Below are 25,959 nucleotides of genomic sequence, written 5' to 3' on the forward strand. Positions count from 1 at the left end.
AAAGACTTGCACTTCTTTATATCAAAAATGTTTAATACGCGGGCTATCATATTTTGACAATTCTAATGAAAACAAAGATTCTTACCACCTGAAATGGTCCCGGATTTAACTAGACGCCGGCCATAAAGTGGAGAATACCAATAAAGCCGAAAACGCCAACTACCCGAAGTGTGTCTAGGTACAAAATTGACCTAGACCTTGCCGTAAAACACCCGATTCTAACTCGGTACGTTCCGATGTCCACCATGATTATAGCATCGAAGTGCACAGTGCGACGCTTTGTTTAATATACGGAATTTCCAAATCATTTTGCTGAGCCATTTTGGCATCAATTGAAGTTATAAAATTGAAATAATTATCTGCCTCAATATAAACCAATTGTACTCAATGATAATATTTGTTTGTTAATATCATAGTGCCTAAAATTCATTATATTGCATCAATTTCTTATATAGAGATTTTATTCTTTGACATACATTTTCCTATTTTTTCCTTGTAATCTCAACATTGATCTGCAAATTTTAGCCGAAGCATCCGCCTCGGTATGCCTCAGTGTGGCTACGGCGCGGATAAGTAGACGAACTAGCTCGCCATGCTCGTCAAATATATACGGCGCTTGAGACACCAATGTAATAAATAAAGTACTGAATATTTATAATCATATGATATGGACTTTAGCAATTATATGTCTTCGAAAAATGTATCGCATCGTGAATGTGTACTACGATGTTTATTGAAACGGTCCCCTGGTACTCTTATTACGAGCCAACGTCTCAAAATTCACTCGTAGAATTAAACACAGGTTAACATGTGGGTCATTTCTGAAGACTGGCTAACAGGAACTTAAATTACAACCTGCTTATGGCAAGATTACATGTAATAATTTTTCGAATTAGTATTTTACAAACACGCTAATCATATTTATAACCCCACAAACTATGTTTGAGGGGCTATATAGGATTCAGTTTATCCCGTCCGTCCCTGTCCAAGTACCTCCCGCCCGTACGTCGCGATATTTTGTTCGTACGTCCCGTCCGTACGTCCCGTTCGTCCCGATTTTATTTCCATGAATAACTTTTGATCCAATAAACATACAACCTTCAAAGTTCATATGTAGATTCATCTTAATAAGTTTTGCACGCCCGCCCTCTTTCCGGTCAGTAGGCCAAAGGTAAATTTCACTTTGTCAGTACTTCCTGATTTTTGCCCGTACGTCCCGATTTAATTTTCATTAATAATTTTTTAACCTATACACAAACAAACTTTCAAAGTTCAAATGTAGATATCCGTCAATGAGTTTTAAACGACAACTATCTTTCAGGTCACTAGGTCAAAGGTCAAGGTCACTGTGACCTCTAAATAGAAAACTTTAACACTGGTTCCAGAATGGAATTGCTTCTACCTAAGACTTTCAAACGTCCTATTAAGATGCATCTTGGTGATCTTTACATGAGTTGTCAGACCCTCTTTTCGGTCCCTAGGTGAAAGATCAAGGTCACGGTAATATGTTATAGCAAATTTTATCATTGGTTCTAAAATAAAAGTGCGTCATTCTACAACCATCAGAATTCATACGTTGATGCTCTGCTATTAGTTTTACATGCAGCATCATTTTTAGGTCACTAGGTCAAAGGTCAAGTTCACTTGGACCTCTTATGGAAAACTTCAAGTGATTCCATTTAAAATCTTTATACCTCATATATGTTTATGCACCTCAATGAGGTCTACATATTACACTACATTTTTGGTCACTAGGTTAAAGTCACTGTGTTCTCTCATTAAAAACTTAACATTGACTCTTGATTACAGGTAAAGTGCTTTCACTATCAACCTTCAATCTTCATATATAGATGCATCTCCATGAATTTGAGCACCACACACTCTCAGATCTCAAGGTCAAGGTCACTTCGTCAGCTTCAACATTGGCTATATTATGAAAGTGTTTCAACCTGCAACCATCAAACTTAATGTGTAGCTGCAACATAGTGAGTTCTATCGAAAATAGACAGTGAACATTTAGTCAAATTGGAAATCACATTACTATTATATATCAACTTTTCAATTAAAGCTTGTGGTGGGGGTATGAATCACTCTTAGTGATAGCTCTAGTTTATTTGTACAGGTTATTGAGCCGAAAAAGAGAGTAATGTGCTTTTATAACCCAATAGGAGAAACAGCCTCCCAACAAAAACACTTGTTACACAATTGGAAGTAAGTTGAATAATGTACTGAAGTGAACAATATCAACTGATAAAATAAACAACATTAAATCAAAAGTTTTTTTCCGGCTTTTTTTTCACGTGAAAATTAAACATTTTTGTTTTTTGTTTGTTTAAACGTACAAAAAAATGGTCGTTTCATTTCATGTTTCCTATCTTTCTTCAGAAACTTTCTCGGACGAACCTTGAACGACAAGAACTGGAGGCTGAAAGTTCTAGTTTATTCAAAACAGACTGATGGTTTTAACTGTGGCATATACATAAGTGATAGTACGATGATAAATCGCTGTAATCTAAGTTTATTTAAAATTTGAAAAAAAGTAAATGTTAAACCTTATTTCAAATAGACGACACAATACCGATTTCAAGATAACAAGGATCATACTTACATTTTAAACCTTAGGTGTTTTTCGTAGAAATTGTTTGTTCGAAGGAAAATATGTGAAATTTAAATGTATACTATGCATCAAAATTCCAGCAACTATTCAGCAACTAGTACACAATTTAAACCACTGTCTGAAAATCATAACCGGCCTTTCGCTAAAATGTGTTCCCATTATTCAAACACTTACTAATTTCAGTTCGCAGAAAACCATATTTTGGAGTTGCCATGTATATTTGAAAAGAAGGACGTGCTCAACAAAAGAAAAGAGATTGCAGCCACTTAATTATTCTAAGGCAAGTGTAGGTTTAACTACAAGCCATCATGTATTCATGCACCAATAACAGTTGTTTTGTGTAAATGTTTGTAAGTGCTTAATTTGTCTATAATAAATGTATTCCATAATCGAACTTTCGGGATAATATATTAAGTTGTTTGTAGTGTAATATTTCACATGACCTACATGTATCATGTATTATATTCAGTGAATGTAAAGTAAAAAGCAAAACATGTTCATCCTTTGCCTCTTTGATGTGCTCTCTTATCGTGTGAATGATTTACAGAGTTCTATCTATCTGAAATTGTTTTTTGAGTTACGAATCCATCGCTGTATTTATTTAAAGAGGAAATTTGGTAATCCAGTATAACAATAGAACATTGTAGTATAGTTTACCGTTATACGCATTGAAATACATACAGCCCAATGCCTAGGTCAAGTTACGTCTTAAACGAATTCACCTGTCCGAAAATACTCAAATGGGTATCAATGACTTTAAATGAAGATCAATGTATTAGTTTATTACGAAATCACTGGCAAAGGAAAACTAATCATAAAGTGCCTGATTTATTGATATGTCTGAATTAAAAACCGTTCAATCATTTTATGGGTATATCCGAATGCAGAAAAAAGAACGAATAAGGTTATTTTAATATCGTTAATTGACGTTTTGTTGTCCATTGTACCTTACATATAATTATTATGATATATTTCAGATGAGTTGTGGGATATGCGAGTGCTGCTCTTTCATTTGCATACGATGCGAATATAATGGGGAATAATTCCTACGTTATGGACTTTACAATGTGCGGGGTATGTTAGTCTAAGATAGAGGACATTGGATGCATTACTTCCCTTTCTTTTTTCATGATACACATATAGTTAAAACATCCAGTCTAGTTATTTAATATTGAAAAATTGTCATATTGTTACTACATGTATGAAATAGCATGACAAACATATCGAATAATCAAGCAACACTACAGAGTCATATGTGCTGACACAGAAACGTCACGAAACAGGCCCGTAGCTAGGGTTTTAAAATGTGGGGTGCGAATTTTCCAATCAACGATTGTTATTGAGATACGAATTTGCGAATGGGGTGACCCCTCCTGCAATCGGGGGTGGGGTGGAGGTCCTCTCCCTAGGAAATTGTGAAAATGAAATGTAAAATCTTGCATTCTGCCTTATTTTTATCTGTATTTTGAGACTTAAATTATAGACCATTTTATATGAAATTTCACTTTCATTTACCATGCTCAGTTACTGATCGACATGAATATGATATTGCGTACATGTATTCCGCACTACCATTTTTAAATAACCATCTTTTTCGATCAGTCACGGAACTATATTATTTTATACGGTGTTTAATCTGACACTAGTTTGCGCGCACACACTTTGTTTACATATGCAACAACAAATTTATAGAATGTCAAATCAAGAATAAGAACGGTATAAGATATCATTATGTCTTGGAATCTTAATACAATTGGTGTATTTTACGATTCCAAAAATTATATTATTCATAAATCAAGCACATTAAAAGTATTATTTTTTTCAAAACAAATGTTTGTCTGCTACTATGGATAGTACCAGAGGCATAATATTGCTCTAAACGTACTAATAGTGTTTTGTACATCAAACACTGTTTAACAAAACTGGGTCTTCTTTAATCTGCATCAATACTGAACAGAAATAAAATGATATAACTGGTTTCTTTTTTAAAACTATTTTTAACAAAGTAGTTATCTTTTTCTTAACGAATTTCTGAAACATATAACAATTAAGGCTTCATAAAGACCCTATTAAACAATTAAACATACATATTGTGCTCCTGAACTTTTGTGCTGTTACAATGACAAACAGCAATTTAATGTTGACTGTAGATGTTATTATGTCTTACAATTTAATATTTGCCATACATATTTAAAACTGAGTATTATGTCTGCAAAAACAACAGCAAACTGTGTTGTACTTTGCTCATGTGTTTCACGTTCTATACAAATACACACGTGTACTGAACAAACTATTATTGTCTATAAATGTGCATGACAACTATAAAAAATTACATGTCATTATTTCATGATTATTTATTTTTTATTATTGGGTTCATTTTTGTATAATACATCAAAGGGACATAATGAGTTTTATTTACTGATGACAGATCTAAAAATACGCTCTAACAACTGCCGTGGAATAAATGATTGTAACAAAAGTAATGATGTATTTAATTTTTTTAACTAAAATCAAAGCACATTTCTATTGTTTACAAGATTGCCAATTCACTCCATATTTAGAAATACAAATTTATACTCAGTGGGATGGTGAATGTAATTTTAGCCATGGTAATTCAAACTCAAGAGGTGTCTGCATATTATTTCAAAAGAATATACCAGTTACTATTCATGCAATTACAAAAGACCAGTCTGGGAACTTGTTACTTTTAAATATAGCATTTGATACAAAAAGGTTCACGCTATGTACCTTGTATGGACCTAACACTGATCAACCAAATTTCTACAGCGTATTACTTTCTGACATAGACAACTTAGGAAATGATACCTTTATTATCTGTGGAGCTTTTAATCTTGTATTGGATTCTTAATTAGATCTTAACAATAATAAAAAGTCAAGATAATTGTTATCTTTTGAAATGCATGATAGAAACTTGATATATAGTTTTAGACTAACGAATGAACTATTAATCAATACACTTGGCGAAAAGCAAACACTCTTCAACAAGGTAGGCTGGATCTCTTCCTAGTCGCTAGCTAAAATATTAAAATATCTGATATACAATCAAGCTACAAATCTAACCATTCAGCAATAACATTAGATTTGAAATTCTGCGAAACAATCAATTGCAAAGGACGTTGGAAATTCAATAACTCTCTGTTACATGATCAAGAATATCTCGATTGTATGAAAATAAACATTGGATAAATCAAAAAACAATATTGTCTGCCTGTATATAATATTGACTCTTTGAACACGATTGATGAACGTGAGATTCAGTTTACCATAAAATACCAGCTTTTTTAGAAACCTTGTTAATGGAAATCAGGGGCAAAACTATCTCATTTTAATCATACAGATCTAAACAGAGGAACGACGGGGGAGATTTGATTATAAAATTCTAGAAAAAAATATTGCTGAAAACAATATTGAAGAACTTCATTTGTTGCAGCAGGAACTTTCTGATATCCGTGATATCAAAATGAAAGGATCTTTCATAAGGTCCAAAGCAAAATGGATTGATGAAGGCGAAAATCCCACTAAATACTTTTGCAATTTGGAAAACAGCACTCATCTAGCAAAACAATACCTTATATTATAAACAATAATGGCCAAAATATATATGATCAAAATTTTAGCAGAAGCTGCCGGATATTACAAGACTTTATACTCAAGAGGTGAAAAAAGAGAGTGGTAACGCTATATTTGATGAACTTTATTTGATACACGGTTCAAAATTGTATAACGATGAAGCTCGAGCATAAGAAGGTATATTGACAATGGACGAATTCTATACTCTTGAAAAATAGTAAACATTTAAAAAGTCGTGGTTCAGATGGCTTCACAACATATTGTTTTTTTAAGTTTTGTGGAAAGACCTTAAGTATTTCATTTTAAGGAGTCTTAATTATGTTTTTATTTCGGGAGCTATGTCAATCACTCAAAAACAAGGTATAATAACATGTATACCAAAGCAAAATAGGCCAAGACACTTCTTTAACAATCTTAGACCATTAACACTCTTAAATGTTGTTTACAAAATAGCTTCAGGCACAATTGCAAACAGACTTAAAACAGTACTTGACAAGTTAAACATTGAATACAAAATGTCCAAATTTGCAGTCAACACATCACTTTTATTAGACGGTTTTGAAAGTTCTCTTAATACAGCACTTGATCTACTGCATACCTTTGCCCTGGAATCTGGACTAAAAATTAACTATGACAAAACGAAACTCAGGTGGATAGGCTCGAAGAAACATAGTACACACTCAATAAAAACAAAATACAAACTAATGTGGGGTTCAACCCATTTCAGAGAACTACGTATCATATTTGATGTCAACCTAGAGAAAATGATTAATTATAATTATTCTAGCAAATTGACAATGTTACAAAATATCATAATTGTTTGGAAAAGGAGAAAAATCTCACCATTAGGGAAGATAATTGTAGTTATATGCATGTTACTCTTCCTTTTCACTCATTTATTTATTGGTCTTCCCAGCCCAGGATTACATGTATTAAATCAAATACACAATTGTTTTTACAATTTTATTGGGGATGGTCCTTTAAAAATCCAACATAATGTGCTTATCAAACCTTATGAAGAGGGAGGGCTAAATATTATAGATATATACTCATTTGAAAAAAGTATGAAGCTAAAATGGATAAAGAAACTTGTACTATGTACGGGTAAATGCTTTGTATTAGTCTATTCATTGTTTGATGTTAAAAAAATGTTAAATATGGGTAATGCATATGTGCACAATTGTTAAAAGATAACACATTTTGGAAAGATGTTCCTAATTACTATAGCATTTATGTTAATAAATTTAAGCTTTGTACATTTGATGATGTATTTATCATGCCATTATTTTTACAATGACGACTTTAAAATTGGTATGAATTGCATTTATGATAAGAACATGTATGAAAGAGGAATTAAACTTGTAAGAGACATGTTATGTACCTCTGGAGTGTTCAAGACCAAGAATGATATTGAGAATTACACTGGAAAAGTGCTATTTTTTTATTCTATGAAGGAGTTTAAAGAACTGTATCAGATTTAATTAAAAAGTCAAGTTTTGATTCTGTTAACAAGCCAAACACCACTGGAGTATGTATCTCTTCCTATCTGAATGTGATTGTTTTTAAAGCAAAACCAAATAAATCAATATATAGCACATATAAATTTAATAAAGAAACACCTACATTTCAAAATAAATGGAATGAAATATTTGAGAATAATGATAGGAAGTTTACACATAACTTTGTTTTTGAAAACTCCAATGATACATATATACGATGGCTTCAAACTAGAATTGTACACAGAATTTTGGGTACAAAATCTCTGTTATATAAAATGAAAATTGTTGACGACAATCTATTTTCTTTTTGTAAAAAACACATTAGGAAACCTTAACTCATATTTTCTGGGAATATGAACACATTTAACCTATTATCAACTATATCAAACATTCAATGATTCTTAACAACATCAATTTGCCTAACATTTCTTGCCAAGATGTGCTACTTGGAATTTGTTCAGAAAAAAATGGCCCCCATTAATATTTTATTTCTTGAAATAAAAAGGTATGTTTTTTAAATTTGTAAAAAACATAGTAAAATCCCTACAGTACCAGGGCTAAAAAGGAGTTTTTAACTAGCATGGGAAATTAAAAAGCATACCACTTGCCAAGGCTCGCAATTTCCAAATTGGTCAGTGGTAAGAATATTAATACAACGAACCCATAACTTAAAATGTACTTGCTTCACATTGATGTGCAATGAAATGAATTATTTCAACTATACACTGTGGTGTTGTTTTCACTTTTTTTGAAATCTAAACTTTCTTTACCATTTACAAGAGAAAACAATGATATGTGTAGTATAAATCTCCATATTATGTATAAAGATCCCTGTGTTATATAGACAGTATAGTTGCTACTTGTTTTTTTCTGTGCTTTAACAAAGATTTTCATTTACTATGTATACATGCATACATTGTACACCGCTTACAAACTTACATCCTGTTTATAAACTTTCAAACCATTTAGCTATGTACTAACACACAAGTATTCAATTGCTACTTACACATAATGTTTGTAAGGAATGGAGTAGGATAGCCTCGACCTACACATACCTATTGACGAGGTAAATTAAGTTTATTATGTAACAAAAAGACCCTATAACATCAAACTTCTGACCCTATGTCTCAAAGTCCTTAGCAATGTATACTAGGACGTTGAAGAAAAAAAGGACTTATTTGCACATTATTTTCAAGATCTGTCACAGTTAATGTACATTAAACGTGGACGTCTACCTGATCATATATTATACAGTTTTGAATTCTTTATTGCAACTGTTTAAGAGTTATACGTATTTCGAGTGTCAAGTTTGGCATAATTAAAACATTGTTGAAAGTTCTGTATGTGGAGCAGAACAGATGCCACTAAATGTTGGTAACTTAAAAAAAGGTACATTACTTTGTAGAAATTATTTGTTTTATTGCCATACAACAACAAAATTTCCTCTCTTGAGCATAGCTGATATTTGTTGCTGGAAAATCCTTTAGGTGATCGGAAAATGGTTGTACGGGGATATAACAAAAAGACAACGCAGTCTGTCGAAATTGCACTATGTGTAATTGTTATAAACCGTGGTATAATGCAAATTTATTGACCAGTGACTCATTAATCTTGAAATAGTCGACAGCGTGTCCTTTCATTTTAGTCAATTTCGGAAGCCATAATAACATTCCGTTAATAATCATCTAAAATGTACTTTCTTTTTTTATAAGATTATGTATTCAAGTTAATCTTTTTTTTCCAGCCATTTAGATGACTGGCATTGAAACCCACCATACGTCGGCTTCATCATAACGTTATGATATCAATGACATTTAAAGCTTTAACAGACATTAATAACGATGAGAAAAGTTACAAAACAATCATTTAGTAACAAATGTATATCGATTTTATACGGATTGGAGTGCCAGGTTAATAATTTTGCATCGTTTTTGCGTCGAATAAGGTTGGGTGCAACTTAAAGTACAACATGTTTTTACTCGTAGAAAAGTTGGGTGCGAACGAACCCAAACCCCCCCCCCCCATGGCTACGGGTATGCGAAAAATTATCAGGTTACTTTCTAGTCGCAAATCTGTGATTTTCACCGTCCAATCGGTTCCGAGAATGCTTATAAGGGCGGGATAAACTGGCTTTTATCATGTTTAAATGACGTCGGTCATTAAAACAAGCGTTTACCACAGATAGATAAACACAATAGTTACTTTAGAAAAGTTGAAAGCAAATTGTGAGTTATTAAATACTTATGGCGAGTAAGTTGTGAAGACAATAACCTTCACACAATTTACGCGGTTAGTTCCAGTTTATAAACATTTCGTTTGTCTATGGCTATGTGTTTACATTTGCTGCTTGAAGTCCCTTCGTACGCATCTGATGGGTCTGTTTTTACCAACCGATTCTTAAGAATAAAGAATAGACTTGGAACCAAGAGCAGTTTGCTCAGCATTTGAGTCTATACAGTCTACCACTGGTAATTTTGTCGTAAACAAAACGATCTTCGTGAATAATGATGTGAATAGTGGTTGATGCAAAGTTTGACTCAGAATTAAACATGTATTCGAATATTCCAAGTAACATAATCATTCTGTATTATTAGACTTAAGTCTAAGGCTTGTTTGGTGAATACGGGCCCTGGGTAAACCATAACCTTTACATGAACACCATGTAAAATCCGTTCTTTAATATGAGTGCGAAATTGATGCTGTCGTCTGTCAAGTTCCACGCATAAAAAGCGTGGGTGTTGCAACTGTCCAGGTGCTGTAACTTAACCTGACGTGCGACTGAGTAAAAGTAGTATTTTATGGTGACAAATGTAAATCGGAATAAATGCACACGATAAGAAAGTATTGCCCTGATGAAACAATACACAACAAACGTCAATGTGCGACTTATACATTGCAAAAGATGGCACTTTCGTAAAACTATTGGTGACGGGGCAAGGGGGGGGGAGTAGAGGAGTTATTCGTAAATGTCAGTACATTAAATTTAATAAAATGAAATTGAAATAAATTTTAAAAAGTTTTTCATTTTAGGTGAAAAATAATATGTTGTTTGATTTAGAATTTAATACAATGCTTGTTGATACCAATACCTTTCTTGGTTAACCAATAACACGTAGTGGTGGACTTTGACTTTCATGTTTTATCTATGATTAAAATCTTTTCCTCGCCCAATACCTATCAGTTTCGGTAACGCTGCTGGTTTATGCTTATATCAAGACGACAATAACTTTCTATTTGTCAGGTTTGGAGTCCGTATTTTTTGTTAGAAAAACAACTAACGATACAATTGAGCCATCCAGGCCGTTTGACGTAGTAGTGCATTATGCATGGTTAAGTCCTTACACACACACCTTTTCTCAATAACTTTTCACATGATTTAAAGGAAAAAATAGTTATATATTTATCTTTGTAATGATTTGTGCACTTTCTATGTCTGCCACGTATTATACAAAATACAGACTTCGGACTGAACAACCAACGATGGTTTAAGTGAATGGGGGTTCATATAATATTTCATTTATAAGCTTTTGTTTTAATCACACAATTTATTAAATAGTGATCAAGCTACATACTTCTCTTCATGAAACAGTTTTGAGCACACGATTTGGTGTTGTTTAAATTACAGAATTAAACATGTCACAACAACATGATTTGGGGAAAAATAAACTGTATATAAATTACCTGATGCGTTAATAATAAAACGACTATCAAACTTTAGAGATGTTTTTAATAGCCAAATTTCGATTTTATTAAAATGTTGACCTTTTAACAGTAATACAGCATTTAAGTAAAATATTCTGATGTTGTTTCAAAGATTCTAGCTATTAATAGATATGAACGGCATTAACATATAACGCTTTTGCAGATGCGTACACGAATAAATAGAGATTTAATAAAATTCTTAAGAAAAATAAGTGCTACAGTTTTCGATCAAAAGTCAATTTGTTGTATTTTAATAAATATTAACATTACTTTAAATTGTAACTTTTTGTTGTAATTGGTTCGTTGATGCATTCTCGCACGTTAACGCAGCCATACGACATGGTGCGTACCGCGATTGCTTGAGTCGTGAGCTATCATTTGTGCAGAGTTTCTTCTATAAATAATTCACCTTATCTCTCAAATGCTGATCAAGGAATAAGTTTCATTTTTTTATTTTTGTTCACAGAAAACCATTTAGATATAGTATCAGTCTATTTTTTAAAGCAAACTAATGTGATGGTTTCAGTTAATATTAATTATGGTTGACATGACGTTGCCGGACAAATTGCGAGGTTTATAGGGTTCTATTTATTTAATGTAAGTCGACTACTTTCCTTAACTGTTACGACATGACCTGTATTCAAAATCTCAACTGTGTCATTTAAGGAGCTGAAATAAAAACAAAAAATATAATTATAAACAACGATTTGCAAAGATGTAAAAAAAAATAACGTAACAGAGGTAGAAAACAAACAACGCATCTGCTAATTTTAGGTAATTTTAAATATACTGGATAGTATAATAAATAAAACGGTATAAACAAAAATACACGTAACGCTTAAGAAGTCAAAAGGTTGCTACTTTACACACACTCAAAAAGTCAGTGACTAGTACATGTTTTTTTCATTATAACAAAATGTTTGTGAATTTATCAAAAGCAATAGCACTTCCACATATGCGTCAAAACGGAAAAGCTAGTATGCCTTGAGGAGAACCCCACTGAACGAAGACCAGCTCTCAAAATTGTTGAACGGCGAACAGTCGATCAGTTGGACTGTGTCCCCATAGATAAGGTACGCCCCGTTGCTTACGCCGTAGCTACCCATGTCTGCACCTACTGTTGCCTCCGTGCCCCCGGAAAAAGACGAATCATGCGCATCTATAAATGCCTTTATTCCAACAGACCTACCGTTTTTTTCGAAGCTACAACCACACTGATCTACTCTAGGATTGGATCTCTTCTTCACAAAACGGAAACTGAAATAATACAGCCCTTGAACAGAGCAACAGAAGTACCCTGTATACTTAATATAGTGGCCCCAAATGTCGGTAAGGGCGGTGCCGAATCGAAAGGGGGGGATCTACCGGACCACTGGCTGTGAACGCTATAGCCGCATTTTCTGGAAAGTTAATATAATATTTGTTAAGTATAGTGTATGTTTTTAATTGTAAAAATCTGGTACACTGCACAATTCTCCCAATGAGATCTGCCTCGGTACAGTTATTCGACATGCGAACGGAATTTGTAAAACTCACCTTAAGTTAGCGCACCCGTAACGGGCACCTATCAAACTGTAATCTAATGTATTATTTTCTTAATCAGCGTCGTTTCACTACATGCACATTTTTAGGTAGGCTTTCCATGCTTTAAAAAATATATACTGCTTTTTTCAAAACCACTCCCACGATCGGCTTTTATCCAGTTTATTTGCACCCCTGGAGTATATGAAAGTTCCATAATTCATCCAGATATACAAATATATGCATGCAGTTGGTGTGTACAGATGCAGTAAAGGTGTTTATAGTGTAAACAAGATAAATTAAGTATTCTTTTGCAGACATTATTTTTTTTTAACGTGTTATCTATGGAATAGTGCCATGAAAGGTAAGTGGTTTCAGACAAGTAGAAATTAGGGTTGGTTAAAAACAAAGCGTCATAAAATTAACAATAGTATCATTTAAGTAATATTTTGATCTTAGTTTTTATAGATATACTATATACAGCAAAGATACAAAGAAATAGAGAGATTTACCGTTTACTTTTTAAAATAAAAATAAAATTCAACATGCATGATTCGTATTGTCAGCAGTAAATCACCCAATTTAGCCAAAACGTTGTTTTAATTTTAAAAATTGAAGAACTTGCATACAAATTTCAACACATTTAACAATAAACTTAGCTTATATGCTATATTAAATCAAAATACGTTAGAAAAGAAATAAAACGCGTCGCAAAAAGTATGCGTTATCGGCAGGATTCGAACCTGCGCGGGAAAATCCCAAAATATTTCAAGTATATCGCCTTAACCATTCGGCCACGGCAACTTTAAAAAGTATCTTAAATCTTCGAAAAAATCGCGGGAAATCATTATGGGTGCGCTACCTTAAACCTTTGTTTTGTTGTCGATATGAAGTTCGATTTGTAAAGTTCGATTAGTCTTTTATACAACTATAAGCTCACTTAGACAACATGCCATAATAAATGCTGTATGCAACCTTCACGTTCACAATCAAGACAGAGGAATGTTTGTTGTTAAAAATCCGAAAGGATTAAATATTCTGCAATTGCTTAGGTAAAACCTGGTATTTTACCAGTAACGATGAAAAATTGAGGATACTCTTGTAAACACTTAAAATACGAAGATGTTCATCTGTACAAAACTGGTTCGCAGAAAGTGAAACACACATCGCTTACCATTGTTTTACAAACTCGGTTAGAAGAAACGTTTAAACATTTAAACTAAACACAACTAACAACTAACCATACTAACGTTTATTAGATGACGCCTCATTGTAATTCTAAATGATAAACATGGGGCGACGTTGTTCAACATTTTTGTGTAAAGCGTACATACACAAAAGACGCATTATGTTTACTGTCTATTAACTGTAATCCCTAACTTTTGTAATTTCATCATAATATACTTCTCGATCTATTGTTACACAAAAACGAAACACTATTACGGACATAGTTTTAACCATGTGTGATGTAAAAATTCCGCTCATTGTATATATGGCAAGTATTTAATTATGTCTTTGAAATCTTCTCTTAAAGGGGCCTTTCACAGATGTTGGCATTTATTGAAGTTTGTCATTAAATGCTTTATATTGATAAATGTAAAACTTGGATCTAAAAAACTCAAGTTAAAAGCAATAATACAATGAAAGAAAGAAAAAAGTAACCCTCGACTTGGCTCGAACCACTAACCCCTGGAGTAAAAGTATTTCGCTTAGACCCATCCGAGCTCACACAATACGTGATGTATTTTATACTTTACTTATAGTTATGAGTAAATTTGTTATTCTCTATTCTCAAAATACTATTAAATTCTCCTCATCTTTATCAACAATATCATCATCATCCTTTCAACATCATTATCAGTATCATACAAATAATAACCCAAAGACAAATAGGAGTGAGTGCTTGTATTTGACAGGACTTTCGACATCCACATGTATAAATGCAAAAAAACAATTCTTCTGACGCCCGTTTGTTTTCCATGTGCAACGGAAATCGACTTCAATTGCACAGTTGATGCGTCTCGAGACGACTGTAAACGGTGTAACATCCTTGTTCAGAAGTGTAAATAACTGAAACGATACTATTAAATGATGTAGGGCATGTAATTATGAATACTTAACATGCCCATGTGTTGCATGTGAAAAGTGCAAATTTATTCATAACAATTCGACGGCAAGTATATACCTAAATCAAGAATTACGGTTTGCATAAACTGATCCCAGCCGATGCCCAAAGTGCACACAGGAAGCCCCCAACGCCCATCAATCACGTTAACTTGCTTCAATATTATAAATTCACAAATGTGAAACATTTTTATTTGTTCAAATAAGCTGCTATTATCTGCAATATTCATCCACCGCCACCAATCAAGAGAAGTGTACATGACTTCACGTACACCCCATACAATAATCGGTAGTAATAAATGATTCTGGTAAAACCACGAGCGGGATACGCAACCCTAACTGCTCATTTTTCTTTTCTTTGTTTTTTCTTTTAATGTCAGGGGGAAGTATGAGGACCCATGGCTCAAGACCGGTGTCTAGGTGCCTTCATCAACTCCCGAAACCTCTAATTTAAGAGAAATCTACAAATAAGCAGCTATTATTATACTGTAAAAATAAAGTATTCTTTAGCAAAAGATGTAAATAAAACATTAACAATCTCACTGTGCAAATTGACATAACAAACAAACATCAAAAGCATCCCGTACACACCCCGGACATCAACAAGAAAGAATCAAATAACTAAAACCATAAAATCCATAAAATAAAACTTAAAAAGAATGTTGATAAATCATAACTATTCCGAGTAATATACATAAATATATATGCACATGACGACTTTTTCAACATCTGTACTAAACCGACGTCATCATCTAACCGGTCACACCAAAACGAAACAATTATTTAATCGTTAATATAATACATTTTAAAATTAAACGTTCATTACGTAAGAACACAAAAATGATAAAACTGACATTTAAACATACCAAGATTTCAATAAATATGCAGGAAGTACTATCTCCAGGAAAAGTCTCAAATATGAAACACATAACCTAAAAATTAACATTAAAAACACAATATGAAGTAAAAGATGAAACATGGACCAAAAACCGAACTGAAAATACACTGAATTACGACTTTATTATTGCAAAATTATAAACGTTAAAATAATGTAACCAATTATTTAGACATCCATTAAGGGCGGGCGGGCGAGGTTATCACCCCTTCGTTTTCCTTTTCTATTACTTTTGCCTGTAAAATACAACCTCGAATGGCGACTCAATAGAATCAAAAATCATATATATCCCAAACCGAAATACTCGTGCGCTTTCGCGCTAAAACTTGCACACAAACCCGTGCATTATTCGCGCCAAACCATTAACATAATCTCTCTTCTAAATAACATGTATAAAACCATACTATACCGTATTTATCAAACTAAATTCATTTATATAAGCAATCCTCGTAGTATCACAAAGCATAACGACAACAACAGAAATATCCAAATTATTAATTCGTTTCGCGTTGCAGCGTTTTATAATTTTCAGGTTTTTAAATCGACAAAAGATGCATATAATGGATATTTTAGAGCATGGTTAATGTTTAGTTATACTGTTTCCTCACAAATATCGACAAACAAAATTTGCGAATATGGCATAAACAGTTTAAATTTTGTCAATTTACCATAACGTGAAATGGTCCCTTTAAGATTTTCATAACAAAACATTTTTGCGTAAGTTTATGGATTGCAAACACGTGCGAACATTTGCTGAACTTTATATTCTTCTTAAGTAATAATTGATCAATGGTTCATGCGCGAAAAAATGCGGTGGAATGTAAGACAGATTTGACAACGTGGCTTCTTTGCGATAAAAAATAACGTGGTAATTATTTGATGCACAATATTCACCAAATAATGACATATGCTAATATATTTATATACTCTGTTGACTTTAAAACGATTGATCATTGAATGAATATATTGTTAAAACAATACCTTTTGTAGCGTTGTTCAGCGTGTCAAGATATGCTATCATCTGAGCCTTTAGTGCTTCAACTTCCCGCAACTGCGTTTAAAGTTTTCTTGAGTCGTATATTAGAACATTTTTGTTTTGTTTTATTTCTTCAAATGCCTGTTTCTTGTTGAGTTTTGCCTTATCTACTGTCGCCTTTGTCTCACTGTTCCTCTTTCTTTCGTTATCTTCCAACGTTTCAATAACGTTGGTAATCTTCTTGTCGAACTTCTCAAGAGCGTCTTCAAATCTCAGTATCGAAAGCAGTTTTTTAAAGCAGTTTTGTTTCTAACAGCTTTTTAAAGCAGCTTTGTTTCTTTGTGAATACTTTGTTGTGATGTGTCTGATGTTATTTAGTTTGAAAGATTGATTTTTGTATCATATTTTGCATATTTTGTATTATCATAATCATTTATCATCATCATCGGCGGCGTCGTCTTCGTCGTCGTCCGCGTCGTCGGAATTGATAAGGAAGTTATTATGACATTTAACTGTATAGTTATTTTTTTCCTTGTATGTTCGTAAACATGTTTCAAAATATGTACTTGTGTTATGTTACTGAAGACCACATTGTTAAAAAGAAATCATTTCTTAATGTGAATTCTTCATGAAATTAAATAATTATTATTATTATTATTATGATTATTATTATTATTATTATTATTATTATTAGTAGTAGTAGTAGTAGTAGTAGTAGTAGTAGTAGTAGTAGTAGTAGTAGTAGTAGTAGTAGTAGTAGTAGTAGTAGAAGTAGTAGTAGTAGTAGTAGTTGAAGTAGTAGTAGTAGTAGTAGTAGTAGTAGTAGTAGTAGTAGTAGCTGTAGTAGTAGTAGTAGTAGTAGTAGTAGTAGTAGTAGTAGTAGTAGTAGTAGTAGTAGTAGTAGTAGTAGTAGTAGTAGTAGTAGTAGTAGTAGTAGTAGAAGTAGAAGTAGTAGTAGTAGTGGTAGCGAGCGATTTCACGACATCCATCTTTGCTGTCGGTTTGCATCTATTGTATTAAAATGCCGCCTCTTCGTTTTTCGAAAAACATGTAACACTCAACATGAGCGCATGGTGTCATTAAAGGTACATGCATGAGTTTGGTAGATATGTTTTTGATTTGGTAAAAGAAATATGTGAACACCTAAAATTAAACCGTATGTTCATTGTAAATCTCGTATCGGATGCACTATTTGTGGCGATATGGATATGGTGTCCTCCAAACGACCCGAAGATCCCTAGTTCGATCACCGGCGCTCTTTAGACCCCCCCTATTGACACCAATTACTGGTTCTACCCTTTCGATGCAATCGAGCTACAATAAATAGGTTTAAACTTGTTATGAATAATTGTAATTGGCTAATTTTCATTTTGATTACAATTGTATTCATGAAATAAAAAAATAACTGAACAATGATATAAGATGATAATATAAAAAGGTAAACATTAATTTAATGGGAAAGATGACTGAATGCAACACAGGTTATGTACGTATGCGAACAACTGATAAATAGATTGATAATTGTTCAAAACCAGTGGCGATATTTTGGTATTCCTTTTGCTGATAAGGTAATATCATAATTTACGCGAAAAGAACGTGTTATGTAAGCTTCATATCAAAACAACAATTCCAACCTTTAATGTAACGTTTCGGTATGTTTGTTTCCACGTAAAGTGGGTGATGTGTTTTCGTTGAAATAAATATTTTCCTTATTGTACATGGCGTTTATTTCTCTTACATCGAGTACTTTCATGGAACGGAAACTGTAAGTGTATTCATTATTGTTTTGGCTCGCTCGATACTCTTTTCTACGCTGTTTGTTACTCGTATGACGCAAACTAGAAGAAGCGGCGTCGAAATAAAGAATGTGTTGATATTCCAATGTAATTGAATATGCACAGTTCGTGAACGACTATTTGTATGAGATGTAGTCAACAATCGGTTAACTTGGATTCGAATGGTTGAGTAAGGAGTTATGTCCCATTAAGGGCAAATGCAGATATTTTCCAATGTATTCTATTCCGGTAACATAATTGTTTTCATCCAATTTTCATTAATATTGTAATAAGTTTTCATTAAAAGATGTGCAAGTATATCCTTTTACATTAAGAAATGATTCACATTTTGTCTTATTTGACGAAAGTGTATGAAAGGTTATAACATGTGCAATCAACAGGCCAACCAATCTTAATAAGTGGTTTTTGACGATGCTGCTTCAGCGAAGCAGCTCGTCTAAGTTATCATAACCTGAACACATTCTTCACAATCGCGACCAATGTAAAAGACCGAGCCAGTCCGATTGAGTTAGCTAAATTTTCTCAATCGGAACACCTCGTTGGTTATCATTGATAAAGGTAAAGGCTGTTTGGTTCCAGTCCTCTTTCAAATTTATCGAGGAGGTTCGGGCAGGAACCAGACACGAAACTGCCAGGTGAAATTTCGAACGCTGTGACGCTGAGAAACTCCCAAATGTTGTTATTTTTAGATTTGATCGAGAATGTTACCCGCCTCTCAGTTTCGCTGAATGGGTCAAGTTCCCCACGCGTACTACTTCCCTGTTCCCCCAAACTTTTGTTCGTACCAAATAATTTTCGTACCCAGTTTTTTCGTACCGAATGTTTTTTCGTACCCAAATATTTTTACGTACCCAAATTTTTTTTCGTATCCAAATTTTTGTTTGGACCCAACAATTTATTCGTACCCAATTTTTTTTGGCATATGTTTTTCGTTCCCAAAAGTTTTGTAACCAAATATTTTTCGTACCCATCTTTTCGTTCCCGCAAACACAATTGTGGTGATGTAGATAAACTTAAATTGATGCTTATATATCAATCCTCTTCATAAGCATCGTCACAACAGTACTGTCAGTACTTTGATAATGATTAGCAGACATCTAATAGTGTGTTGTTGTTACAGAAGTATATTTTCCTGTTAAAAGTAATATTTATCATTATTCGTTGCGAGAGTTATAAGACTTCGCCGCATATTTCAAGTCAACCCAAAATCCACATAATTCGTGTTAATAATTGTATTCGTTTTATCATCAACTTTATCTTATCAGTTATAATGTGAATATCGCGTTCGAAAATTGACCCGTGCCATGCGAAAATGGGTCTTATGTCCATTCGACTAGCGAAACTTCAGAAAAGAATAGCAAGTGCAAAAGTTTGTCAGGAGCCAAGCTGTCCGCTAATTAGACCACTAAGCCCTGCACTTTACAGTTTTTTATCATGACAAGGCGTCGTTTTTAGTTTAACGGCTTTCTGAACTTTATTACCGCAAATAAGAAAGACCTCTCGGGTACGTTATTGTAAATAGTTTAACGGATAAATAAATGTCCTGTTTCTCGCAGATGACTATCGAGTTTTTAAGGGCTGGAATATCGTTAACCTTTGTGACGGCAATCATTTACCTTGTGATAAGGGGCGACAAGTGAGGGAATCAAATTACAGTATTTATATTAATCTGCAAATTATTTTGCATCTTATTTGAAATTATTTTAATAATTCAAATAAGGATTAAACTCTTCAGAACGTGTGCTCCGAAATATAGCGTGCATAATATATTTTGCGTATATAACGAAGTCGGTAAATATAACAACAACAACAACAACAACACAACAACAACATTAACAATAAATTGTTCCTTTCTGCTTAAATGAAAATTAAGCGATCGTAATGAATAGTAACAAAACAAGAAAAACAAAGATATTAACTTAAATTCCGAACGAAAAGGTCGTTCTGTCTCGTAAATAGTATTGATGTTACCATGACGTTAATTAAAACATCGGCATCCCGTGTGGACTTATAGCAAGCATAGGAACAATTAAAATTGGGTAAATCAACAGCGATTTAAATAATTGATTGTTAAATAACAGAAACGTTCTCTTTGCCAAAACAATGCTAATGTTGACCATTGTTGTTGCGCAGGGTTTGTAATTTTCAAATTCTGATTTTAATTGAACAAAAATGAGCTGTATTGTCCCTAACATTGAACACATATAGTATCACTTACTATTTGTGTTCGCACAAGGGCCACGAGGATCGGAATTTGAAAATATCGATAATAAATTAAATAATGATAATAAATGATATTCATCAATTTGCACAGAACTAATATAGGGGTACCTAATATATTATTATACATAAATACGTCATTTATGTAGCGTCTCATACAAGGAAATATATAGCGACATTAATTGCGAGATATATAAAATTTCAATTTCAGACGTGATTTTGGTTTTCGATTTAAGACCTTATTGTGACAGTTGATTGCATTACCTCCCCTACACCCCCTCATAGTAATTAAAGGTGCTTTGAACGCGGGGTTGTATACAGACCCCGTTTTTTATATTGACCTCGTAAATATAGTCTGAAAACTACCGAGACCGCGTAACTGGCACTATATATATATATATATATATATATATATATATATATATATATATATATATATATATATATCGTCGAGTCGACAGTTCGCGATGTGTTAAGAGGCCGATTTGCAAGAATCAAGCATTCCATTTTTCCGTGAATTACCCGTGAACCGTCAATAACAACTTACGTGAATGCTCCCGAAAAGAATTTTTTGCACAGGCTCTGAGCTGAGACTTCAAATATGTAAGTTCGTCATGTAGCTCGGAGTTATACCTTGACATATGTTCGAGTTCCGATTTCTGTGCGATATCAATGTATTATAGATTGTCAATTGTTAACTCGCAACAGCTTACACTATCTACGAAACGTTTTTTAAATCATCAAGTTTGCAGTACAATTTAGTTTGTTTGCGGTGTCCATCTTCGATCGGGAGGTCACAGGTTTGATTCAAACTGTAGAAGCTTTTTTTTAGATTTTCCACATAGAATCCAAGTACTGTTTTTTTTTCAAGAAGACGGACTCGAGAGCGTTTCAAATAAGCCTTAGGCTTTCTATGCAATCGAGCTTAAATAGATAAGTTTAAACTTATGTCTGGTCGGATCGATTCATTCCTATGGAAGTTTCCAATTATCTATGACAAACACACAATCTGAACTACGTTTTTATTTCGATGCTTTTCATAAACATATTTTACTGTAAAAAAAACAAAGCGAGTCCGAATTATTGTCACAAAATATAAGAAAAAAAAACTTAAACTGGTGTGTTTTGACACAGAAAATGTCGAACGCGAAACGTCGTCGATTGCGTAATCTATTGAATGAAAATTAAACTGCGGAAAGCTGGTTCGGTAATAAATTTTGTCATTGATGATATTCAGTATAAACGAGAACATATGACAGAGCTAGACCGGACATCTATAATCGGCCTAAGTGCTATATCGTGGGCCGATGGTAGACGTTTAGCCTTGCAAAAACGTATGTTCTTGTGTAAGACAATTCACTTAATATTGGTAAATATATATTATAAGAAACAATTGAAGATAAGAAACATACATTGCATAAAATAGATATTATGTAATAATAAGCATATAGAAAGTAACAAAACTGGAAAATATTATATAATTTCAATGTATATAACCTTGGTTGTTCCTTGTTGGACTATACACTTTTCGTCTGCAACTATCTTATATACGAAGATCAGAATTGAACATTACTTATACATGTACTTTATTGACTTAATTGCATTCGTTGTGTCTAGTCATCATATTATATATTCCCCACAGTTTCCGTTAGTAAATGTTCAATGCATAGTCAATAACCTACCAATAAATAGATTTGCAGACTCATCATGTTTAGTGTATGTTTAGTCTACGACATTCGTTGCCGACCTGGCTTCGTTAGCTTCGGGTTTTATTTCTGAACACTGAAGCTCCACGTGCTGTTTCTTCCAGGACAGGCTCTTGCACACACCACGTGACACGATTACCGCAACGACTTTCTTTATTTGGCTGTTTGGAACATCCAAAAGTTCAAGCTTCACAAGCTCTTTTTGCTTATCGGTGAAGATGCATCTCAGATTTTTTATCCGGTAGGTTTTAACAATCTTATTGTCCTTGGTCCGTCGAATAGAAACCGGAAGTGAGCCTTTGGGCAGCGATATTGTTGTGGTAACTTCGAACTCCTCGAACGACTGTTCTTCAACGATGTTCAACGTAGCTCGAGCACTGGTCCAGGGTGGTACATTGATTTCCGTGTTGATGTTCCATGTAAGGACCTCGCTGAAAACTTCACACTTTGTGTCGGTCACGGACAGAGAATCATTGACACCCACACCAACCTTTACGCCTTTGAGGTCGATTTCGAGATTGGCTTCTTTTCCTACAAAATATATATGAACATGCACTGAGGTAAACCGCATACGCAGAAACTATTGAAAGGAATGTCCGCAAATCGATTCATTTTGCTAAATGGCACTTGCATAATGATTATTTTAGTTAGTTACTTTTCAAAATTATTTACCACGATTTTGAGCAAGCGCAACGAAATTTTTTGCGATTAAACCATTATAATTACCGATTGACATTTGGGACTTTCGAAAGTTTATTCAACTGTGGATGATATTTATGTAGTGATATTTTGCAAAATAATTTGATTGAAACTTAACGTGCGTATGTTATATAACACACGCACGTTAATTTTCATTCAAATAACTGTCGATATTTATATTATATATTTATGCCAAGGGCTTAGAATAGGGAAGGATATTTATGCGAATGTTGAGTCACATGTTAAATCTGGTTCATGTTATTCAGATTATTTAAGTAATGAGGTTGGACTGAGGCAAGTGCATGTACTGTCGCCGATTGTGTTTCCTTTATTTGTTTAAGATCTTGAAATTTACCTACAATATAACATTACCTCTGGTTTTAATTAAGATGATCTTGTGTTGATTGTATTATTATTTGTCGAAGACATGGCAATTTGATGCAAGTCACATGCTGACGTTAAATCACATTTTGATAACTTATATTTATGATGCCATTCTTGGGGGTTGAGTGTTAACACTGCTAAAACAAAAATATGGGTATTTCGGAAGAGGGACGGATACAAATACAAAAAATGAACATACAATGGTTATGAAATTCAATTGGTTCATAACTTAAACTACATGTATTTAGAAACCGTGTTGAGTTTTGTAGGCAAATTGTAATCAATTCAGGAACATGTTCTTGATAAAGCCCCTTAATTCATATATTATTATTTAAATGCAATGAAATAACAAAACATCAACAATATTTTGTCAGTTGTTTGACTCTTTTGTGGGTTTTATTAATAAGTTTTTCTTCAGAAGTGAGGTGTGGGGGTAGGGGGTACAAATACATCCAACTGACCCGAAAATCGCTTTCTAGTGTATACAAAAAATGCATGTGTTTTCATGCCGCATAGGAGATGCATTTCAATACCCGGCCTTACGATGTATGTAGTATCTTACTACGAGATAGTGGGAAACCTTAATAATTTATGCAGTCAACACGACATTGTCTTTTATAATAAATCATATAAATCATTTAACTTCATACAGTTATTATCCAGTGACGATTTAAATATGCCCAGCTGTGTTAATAATCAAGGTGCTTAGTCGCGTAAGTACTGACATACACACGTATTACTCATAAATTTGCTTGTCTAGAGATTACTAGCCAAGTTCTGGCAGTTTACTGACTCGCTTTTTCAACAGAAATACCCAGCGGTATAACAGTACACATGTAGTTTTGAGTGTAATATTCCTGATATTTCTGGTTTTCCGCTTTGCATGAATTACACATCACGAAGATCACGTAGCGCTTTATTAAGTTCATGTTACGTCTTTCCTTGCATTATGCTAAGTGCTTATTGCTTTTGTCTTGTAAAAATCAGGGATTTTGCGATTCCCTTGTGATACTATTTTCCACGTACGGAAATCACTTTCGACAATTACCGCCAGGGTGGTGCGGTGGTCGAGTGGTAACACTCTGGTCTACCATTCCAGAGGTCCCCGGTTCAAATCCCGATCGGGGAACTGGAAATTTCAGAAATGCTTCAAGTGTTTCCCACCCAACTAGAGATGTACTGGTATGAAACCCAGGTAATTCTCGTGTGTATAGGTGCTATACACAGAGCACGTAAAAGAACCAAGGTATCTATTCGCAAAGAGCTAGGGTATCGCACCCGGATTCCTTGTATCCCAATACTGTCTCTTCTGCTAGCTGTCTCTTCAGCAAAACCAAAGGACCCCATTGGAAATAAGTGCTTGCACTTTCATGGGTTATCCTTGACCGCAAGGTCAAAATAAATACATACATACACACACACAATTACGACCATGATAACAATATTTAAAAAGTTTAACTGTACACTACGAAACTTTGAAACACGAAAGGGCATCTGCATTCTAACAGGAAACAACTAAAATCAAGACTATAATTGTGTTGCTACAATTTATAGTGTTGAAAATTATTACAAGCGCAGATGCCATCTGAAAGTAAGAGTATTGGATGTCCTCAAGTTTAATGACTTTTTGTCAGAATATGTTCCAAGAACACATCAATGTCAATTATAATAAAATTTGCATTTCCATGAGCATGTTTATCTTTTTAAATCACTAATTCATTTTCCTGGTATTACGCAAGCGAAAACCCCAGGTATAATACATGTATATGTTGTACCAACCTATGGTGTAGTTATCTTGCATCTCAACGCTTGTTGTAGCGGTTGTCGATCTTTCCGTTGTAAACGTGTACTTTTGTGATGCTCCTGACTTGTTATCAAATGTCGAAAAGTACAGTACTTTGTTTTTGTCTGCTCCACTTTCTTTTTGTGGGCGTTCGTTTGTTGTCGTCGTCTCGTGCGAAAAGTCGACAAAGCCCCAAGGAATGTCAAAGTAATACTTGCATCTTCTGTGCAAAAGCCGCTTAATGCAACCAAGTTCGTCGGTGAATCTTTTCCAGGCATAGTTCTCTACAAGTTCTTGAAGATCCAGTTGAAAATCCTTGTCTCCCATTTTCGCACCTTAAAAACGTATACCTTAAAAATATTACAATTAAAATATAATTTCCATACTTTCTGAATACAAATGGTTCAAAATGCTTGCCAAAGTTTGAAGACTTAAACCTTTGGCTT

General features: G+C 33.6%; 1 protein-coding gene and 1 non-coding gene across 5 annotated transcripts in view; both read right to left on the bottom strand.

The window, feature by feature from the left end:
* Window positions 1–13,652: 13,652 nt before the first annotated feature.
* Window positions 13,653–13,734, bottom strand: Trnas-uga (transfer RNA serine (anticodon UGA)). The gene has a single exon. It is a non-coding gene; the product is annotated as a tRNA-Ser (tRNA).
* Window positions 13,735–21,949: 8,215 nt separating this feature from the next.
* The window catches only part of LOC127835460 (uncharacterized), a 30,763-nt gene continuing 26,753 nt past the window's right edge, over window positions 21,950–25,959 (bottom strand). For 2 of the 4 annotated variants that reach the window (XM_052361906.1, XM_052361909.1), the window contains exons 2-3: window positions 25,510–25,848; window positions 21,950–23,178 (exon numbers count right to left, since the gene is read on the bottom strand). In XM_052361906.1, coding sequence (XP_052217866.1) covers window positions 22,664–23,178; window positions 25,510–25,840 — 846 coding nt within the window. In that variant the 5' untranslated portion in view covers window positions 25,841–25,848 and the 3' untranslated portion in view covers window positions 21,950–22,663. Of the gene's footprint in view, window positions 23,179–25,509; window positions 25,864–25,959 lie in introns of all 4 variants that reach the window. The other 2 variants (XM_052361905.1, XM_052361907.1) reach the window with 1 other exon arrangement.

Source organism: Dreissena polymorpha, chromosome 6 (assembly GCF_020536995.1).
Source record: "Dreissena polymorpha isolate Duluth1 chromosome 6, UMN_Dpol_1.0, whole genome shotgun sequence".
Lineage (NCBI taxonomy): Eukaryota > Metazoa > Mollusca > Bivalvia > Myida > Dreissenidae > Dreissena > Dreissena polymorpha.